Raw genomic sequence first — 7,881 nt, 5'->3', positions numbered from 1 at the left:
GTGGGTGATGCCGATGGAAGATAGCCTATTGAGGAGGGTGGTGTGGCAGATGGTGTCAAATGCTGCACTGAGGTCGAAGGATGAGGATGGTGAGTCCAGAATCAGCTGCCATGAGGAGGTCGTTGGTGATTTTGACAAGGGCTGTTTCAGTGCTATATAAGCCATAAATCAAATCAAGCCAGGGTATTTGCCAGTGTATTGCTTGCAGAGCCTGAGTTTACTCCCTGTCGGTGTTAACGCTATAGTACACAAAGTTTCTGTCCACCCCATGAGGATTTCTAAGTAATGACAGCAAAACTGTTGCATGATATAAGAGATCCGTGATCGCATACCACCCGAACCCCATGAAGTTGCTTGTAACCAAGGAGGACACGGAGAACTAAACAAGTAGTGAACTCCTACTCCTAGTGCACACACAGGCTGTGTGCAGAGCGGAGAGCTGCTTCTCTCTGTGTGTGTGTGTGTGTGTGTGTGTGTGTGTGTGTGTGTGTGTGTGTGTGTGTGTGTGTGTGTGTGTGTGGCTGTCAGTCAGCTTCAATTTCATTACAATAGCTCTATTATCATAGAAAAAACTAAGTTATAAAGCTGTTAACATTGTTTTGGCTGGGCTTTCAAAAATGTTGCTGTTACTGGCCTCAGGTCTAGGGGAACCTGGGCCAGCAGCAAGACACATGAAGAAAAAGCAAAAAGTTTTCCAAACACTTATGTTTCTTAACTTTGGTGTTCTAGGAAGGAACTTCTCCTTACTTGCTTTTGCAACGCAGCAGCAACACAGAAGTGAGACTATTAAATTGTAACTGGTGGTTCTCATTTCTCCAGAACGCTTCAGCATGGAGATGCTTTACTTTTTCCAAGCACCCTGTTACCATTACATCTGAGGCAACACAGCAGGCTGGACACATGGCCCCAGTGTCCTCTCCCTCAGTGATGAATCACGTGATGCATGCCAACTATGGAGAGGTTAGAATTGACCAAATTATTAAAACCTTATTCAGCATCTCAGTCACTGACTTATATTATTATTAAATGATGCATGTTTTTGTTTCATGTTTTCTCTAAAGCTTGCTAAGGTAATGGTGGTATTTTCCTAAATGAATTAAGGTGTTTTTGAGTAATTTCTGAAAGAGCATTAAGATATGGGTAACACAGTTTCTGTTCCAATTCTCTATATCACTTGTTCAGCAGTGAAAATGGCATCATCAGTTGCATGTTTGGCTTTTACTTCACTTTTACTTCATTTTTTTCAGAATCCACAGGGCTTCATGGTGTGGGTTCACTTCAAGGCGCCTCAGAAGTACACAGTTTCTTCAGGTAATCAACCAGATTGAGTCTCATACATCGTTGCAGCAATTCCTTGGTTGATAACATTCATTAAACTGATGTGGTGCAAAATTTACCCTTTTTTTGACCACTCAAGAATTTTTAAAATGGTTAAAAAGTGCCACATGAAGACACCAAGACTTTAATGAAGACCTTCATGATTCACAATCTTATTACAATTCATTTTCATGTTGGTTTTTAAGACTATTTTGCAAGTTACTGAACAATATAAAAATAAAATTTAAATATAGCCATGCAAGGTAACGAAACACCACACCAAATTCTGTGCTCAAATTTAACACTATAAAGTTTCTTTCGATATTTATCAGTTATTTTTACCAAATATTTATCTTACTTTTCAAAAAGTTGAGACAGATTAAACTTCTGCAGAAACTAACGGCTAATTAACAGACCTGCTAAAGCAAAGTAATGGGGGTAAAAAATAGTGAGTGTTAATGTGTTAATGCAGTGTCACCTGAGGGCTGTACTGTCAGAAATAAAGAAAAAAATGCTTCGTTATGTAAATATATTTTTTTAATGTCTCGCCACAGCAAGGCAATCATGGATTGCAACGGGAGGGGGTCAAGTGTCTTCATCAAGGAGATGGTTGACAAAATATTTGCTATAATAGCTTATTTTGCACTGTCAGGCATTGCAACAGAGGATGTTTACCTGAACAGCAACTTGCATAAACCTGCATGGTCCTGACCGTAATAGTAAGACGTTAAATCATTTCTTATTTAAATTTTTAATCTAACCCTGTTGACATTTTTAACAGGCATAAAATGGACAAAGCTTTAACTTTTTTTTTTTTTTTTACTTTGCCAATATCTTCCACATAACATTTATAAACAATAATGTTCAATACTTTCTTTTCTTCCGAAGAAGCTTAATTGGACTACACTTGAGCCGGGACCATCTCTGATTAGGGTTGGGTACCAAAATCCCTACTTTTTTTTTAGTACTGACCGAATTACGTCTGTTCTACAGAGGACTGATTCAAGTTAAATTAAACGGTGCCAAATTTCTGTACCTGACAGCGTGTAAGGGCAAGCTTATGTGTCTTTACTGCATGTTGACAGAGAGCGGGGCTCAGGTCTGACTAAAACGGAGTGAAACTATGTCAACTCTGCAGTTTTTTTTAAAGTGCTCCTATTATGCTTTTTTACATTTCCTCTTTCCTTTATTGCGTTATACAGTATATCTTGTTTGTTAACCTATTACATGTGCAAAGTAAAAAAGCCCAAAGTCCACACAAAGGGAGTGATCATCTTGAACAGAAAACACTGGTCACAAACAGCTGCACAACAAAGATGGAACAGAAGTGCGAAGCCTCACTTGGGAAGAGGTCAACACACAGGGTGAAAAGAGAAGCTGCAACAATGTGCAGTACAACAAAAATATGGTGCTTTTTGAAAACTAAATTAATCTAAATACAAGTATGAACCTGAAAATGATCTGATGATATGAGCACTTTAAAGTTACAGTGAGTCACAGCAATGTGGGTTAAGCTATTGCAAGTGTCGCTGCACTTTTCAAAACTCCAAGCAGACAGCATTCGCTGCAATATAATATTAATGGCAAACCGAAAGTGGTCGTGGTGCATTTACATTTCCTCTGGGACAGGCAGACACACCAGTGTTGACTGCCTGAGAGGCTGGAGGTTGTAAGGCAAGGTTACTTTATCTCTTCTTTTAACTGCATAAAGAGTAAAAATAAAAACAGGCTAAAGAAGAATAGGAAGAATAAGATACAAATACAAGAACAAAAGTTACAGTGCAGTGGGTGAAATTAATAATTATTTGATTTAATAGGTTGCACAGACAGATTTGGGAGAGGAAGATATTTTATTTTGTGTAGTTTGTAAAATCTTAATAAATAACATTTTTGAAGTAAATAGGATAAATAGGTTTGGAGTTATTTAAGTACCAAAAAAAGCTACTGTTGGGTACCGGAACCGAATTTCGGTACCGGAAACAATGCGAACGGTACCCAACCCTATCTCTGAACTTCGAGTCACCATCCACCATTCAAGCCACGTGTGGAAAATTTATACAATAGGATGTGTTGTCGTGGCAAAATATCCTAACTCCTTGTGGTTGCGCTTTTTAGGAGAGCTTGGTCCGGCTGATGAGTACATTGCTCGGGTGGACATTGAAGTGGACTCTCCTGGTCCGAGTCATGTGATCAGAAGTATTCCTCTCCGGGCCAGGTCTGGAACTGCAAGGGTCCATGCTCCTAAAGACCTGCAGGTAGAAAAAATCAACCCGTTCTCACTCCGAAGGCATAAAATACGGACGTTTGGTCAGGTGCTTTTGTCGTTGTTTGACAGTTAAGGAGACCCTTACTCGTGTTATATGACGGAAAAGGTCTCCTTTATTTGCTCAGTGGAACAGCTTGATTTTCAGAGTGAGAGAGAGATCTCAGTACGGTTTGCATCCACTTTGAGATCTGTGAAAATTGAGTCTATGTTTGAGATATGTTTTCTTTCGTTTGGTGGGTGTGTCTTGGCTCAGGTCACAGGTTATACTCAATCAACAGAGACGTGTCTGTTAACTCGTGGTAATAAAACATTTAAAACTTTTATCAGTATTTAGTGTTGACAATTGTTTAAGCCGTACTACATGAGAGGATTTAATTTCTAGGTCTGAAAGTCGCATCACTGAAGTGTAGGCCTCAAGTGAAATATTGTGATTATACAACAAAAGTTACAAAATGAGTGATAATCAATTTCTTTTGTTATTGTGGAGCAATTTTCTCTTGGAAAAATAAAAAATAAAAAAATAGACAGTACTCTAGTCCCTCCCTGTTAAGTCAGCCAGCCAATTTGAGCTATAGCTTTGTAGAAATTGTGGGATTTATCAAACTAAATTAATCCCACCCACACATATAAACACAAAACTGTGAACTCCATCATTTTGTAAGTAAGGCACCTGCTGAAAAAGTGATTGTATTCATTAGCTTGATTGGCTTACTGTTTAGTTTAAAACATCCAAAACACCAAAGTACGAAGACATAGCGGACAAGACGCAAGCTTTTATTTTGAAAAGTAGAAGTTTACGGACGGCACCAGCCGGGAGGGCATGAGACGGGGGCATAGACTGTATTATTATTATAATAATAATAATAATAATAATAATAATAATAATAATAATTTAATATACAGTCTATGGACGGGGTATGTAATACGTGAGGTCTCCAGGTTGCAGCCATACCCAACTCTAACAAAAAGGCAAAGCTCTCTCCCCCAGTGGGATTGAAAATCAAGCTGTTCCACTTATTGCTCCCTAGAGGCCTGGTGAACTTCTGTTGGTAAACCAGGGGTTCCCAAAACTTTCAGCCCGCGACCCCCAAAGTAACGGTGCAAGTGACTCGCGACCCCCCCCCCCCCCCAACCCCCCACTAATAACATTTGCGCAACCGGCACGCACTACAGGCGTATCCAAACATGAGCATATTGACAACACAAAATAACACAACAGCCATGACATTATTCTACAGTAATTTTCCATTACTTTAATTTGAACTTAATCTCACCTAATGAGGTGGATGTGCAGTATGTTTGGAGCACAGCAAGTTAAAAAGCTCTATATTTTAATTTAAAATAGTTTTTATATACATTACACACTAGGCCAAAAAAAAGAAAAATCCCTTTTACCTATTTCGGCCTTACAGTATTCGGTATTTCGTGGTGTTGGTTTTAATCGGTCTGGAGTAACAACTGTGGGCATCAGCGATGGGGCGAAGGTAAAGCCCGGGTTGGTAACGCTGCTACCACCATGAGTACGGCGGGGATGGACTCCGTTCTGGACCAGAAGGCAGCGCCGGGCGCTCGCTCTGTGGACGGAGCGGGACACGGAGCTAGATGGCCGGTGGCTGCCTACGTGTTTATACAACTTTATACATCCTCAAACTGGCTGGAATCACACACATCCTCTCCAAGGAGGGCACCAGCAGGGACATTGTCTGGAGGAAGTTCAGGCAGCAACTGGCAGAGAGTGAGACACGAGGTTAGAGGAGGGGAAGGGAGCGGGGCGCGGTCCGAACTCGGGGTGGGGGGGACGCGGTCCGAGGAGCAATGCGCACTACGGCAGACACCAACACGGAGGCAGTGACAGGTTAGGTTGGTTATAAAGTTCAAAGAAAATACTTTTAGGTGTTATTTGCATGTTTACATACCATATTTTTCAGATGTGAAGGAATAATTACGTTTTACTCTATGCATGTTATGAGTTATTGAAGTACCTGGGCAACTCAAGTGTATAATAAACACGTTTTAATTGTACATTTTGGTGTTATTTCGTTTTTCTAAAGATATCCTAACACAGTACCGCATTAAATTGCAATTAGGTATTTATCATGACAGATTATAGAGTTTAGAGTCTGCGGTTCCAGTAGCCTACTTTGGAATCGCAGTTGTAGTGTTAATGTGGAGACCGCTACTCGGAAAGAAAGAAAATCAAACAGCTGTTCCCTTTTATTTAGTTGCTTGGTTTTATTTTAAATGATCCACTAGTTTTCTTGTGTTAAAATCATGGCTAACATGCTATTTCTAATCGTTTTTAAATTTTTATTTTATTTCTGGAAATCAACTCGCGACCCCCCTGGGGGTCGCGACCCCCACTTCGGGAATCACTGGTGTAAACAATAAACAGAAACATAACTCTTGCGGCGCACATGAACAGATGGACAATATTAGCGTGCACATAAAGCATAGCACACCCACAGGACATCAGACTTGCTTGTTGATGCACACACTGTAGTTTCCACAAACTTAGTCCAATGAGGGGAGAAAGGAAAGTTTGCTAGCGTTTCACGTTAACAACTTTTCTCTCTTGCTCAAGAACACTGTGTCCAAGCCGTGGTGCCGAGCATGACCTTACCACTTGCTGATGTTACATAGTCTATGTACGTTACTTGTCCAGGTAGAGCAAGCTGCCACTAACTAGGGAGAGTGAGAGAGATGGTATCACTACAGTGAAACCAGTCTGCACAAAGCGATGGTCATTTTCGCAAGTAACATTGTACCAGCACAAGGTATATTTAAAGATAATGTAAAAAGAATGTAGATAAAACAATTATTTTTTTAAATTTTAAACTAAGAATAGCACACATAGCTACTACTATGAATATCAGTGGCCAACGTGGTCAACTAAGCTAATCAGATACTTCATATTTCTGTACTACAAGCAGTGGGCCTCTAACAATTTAAATTTGAGTTCGTAAACTTGAAGATGAGACCGTCTTGGCATGCGCAGCAGTCAGCGAATGTGCTAAAAAAACACACAACCAAATACATAAACGAGCTGGAGATATAGAAACAATGCAAAAAAAAACACACAAACCTCGAAAAAAGCAGATGCAAACAAAAAACGCTGCATCCAGATTACACAACAGAAGTTCCCCAGGCCTCTAGAGGGGGGAAAAAAAGAATCCTGAAGGGATTTAGAATTTAGAACCATTCTTGCTACACTACTGTTGGATGTTCCAAACTGCATTTAAAATATAATTTTAATCAGCAGATAGACTGTACTATCTGCTGATTAAAATTATATTTTGTTTCATATAATGCCAGAAGACTTTGACAAATGAAATTGCTAGATTATTCATGAAAACATTCCACTGTTTTTGACATGAAGTTTAACATAAAACAACCTTTTTTACCATCATGTTTGGCCTTGCCCTCTGAAGAGTTGGCAGTTAACTGCTGTTTGTGCTACTTTTGTCTAGACTGTAAGCCTATCTGCTCCACTGGGTAAATCTAGTCAACAGACACTGCCATTAAAGAATGCAGGAAACCTTGACGTGCAGCTGAAACTCAAGGTAATTTTGACCTTTACTTTTCTTATTAGATCTGGGTTTGGGTAAGCTTCCGTAGCATTTTAGGCTCAGGGTGTGGTACATACAGTGGGTTTATTGATATTTGATTCTGTTTTTCTTGTTTTCTTGGTTGTCTGTTTCCCCATCTATTTCTTCCTCCCATCATTCAACCCACTGTTCCTTTGCTGCGTATCCATATGTTTGCCCTCTTCTACTCACGTTCATTTCGTCTCATTCTGTCTAATTCCTGTTTTATAGAGCAGTGAGGACAATTTCTCTGTGACACCTGATGAACTGTCCTTGAGAATGGGAGAGGAGCAAGACATTGTGGTCTCCTTCAAAGCACAGGGCGACAAAACATTTCAAGAGAGGTATGCAATAATGTATTTCTTTTGCAGTAACCAAAAGTACATAAGTAAAGAAAGAAACACAAGTTAAGACCGCTGTTTTTATAAGAGAGCATGTGTATAACAAAGGTTTGAGACAGGAAAGTATTGTTGTGACAGCAGTGCAGAGGGATGAATGAAAACATAATCCCTCATAATTTTGCATCCTTGTACCCATAGGCCAAATTAAACTGAAAGTGACACCAAAATAAAAACCTCTTCATTTACTTACATTATATTTTACTTTTACATATGTTATGTAGTTGAACAATATTTGTGTATAGTTGAGGTATAAATTATATTTGTATATTTTATGTATTTATTAGGGATGAGCGAGTACAGCATTATCTGTATC

General features: G+C 39.5%; 1 protein-coding gene across 6 annotated transcripts in view; it reads left to right on the top strand.

The window, feature by feature from the left end:
• cep192 (centrosomal protein 192) overlaps nucleotides 1-7,881 on the top strand; it is a 132,487-nt gene that overhangs the window by 98,927 nt on the left and 25,679 nt on the right. For all 6 annotated transcript variants that reach the window (XM_032518238.1, XM_032518235.1, XM_032518234.1 and 3 more), the window contains 5 exons: nucleotides 820-960; nucleotides 1,248-1,311; nucleotides 3,433-3,572; nucleotides 7,051-7,143; nucleotides 7,399-7,511. In XM_032518238.1, the coding sequence (XP_032374129.1) occupies nucleotides 820-960; nucleotides 1,248-1,311; nucleotides 3,433-3,572; nucleotides 7,051-7,143; nucleotides 7,399-7,511 (551 nt within the window). The remainder of the gene's footprint in view (nucleotides 1-819; nucleotides 961-1,247; nucleotides 1,312-3,432; nucleotides 3,573-7,050; nucleotides 7,144-7,398; nucleotides 7,512-7,881) is intronic.

Source organism: Etheostoma spectabile, chromosome 6 (genome assembly GCF_008692095.1).
Source record: "Etheostoma spectabile isolate EspeVRDwgs_2016 chromosome 6, UIUC_Espe_1.0, whole genome shotgun sequence".
Classification (NCBI taxonomy): domain Eukaryota; kingdom Metazoa; phylum Chordata; class Actinopteri; order Perciformes; family Percidae; genus Etheostoma; species Etheostoma spectabile.
This window is presented reverse-complemented; position numbering and strand designations above follow the sequence as displayed.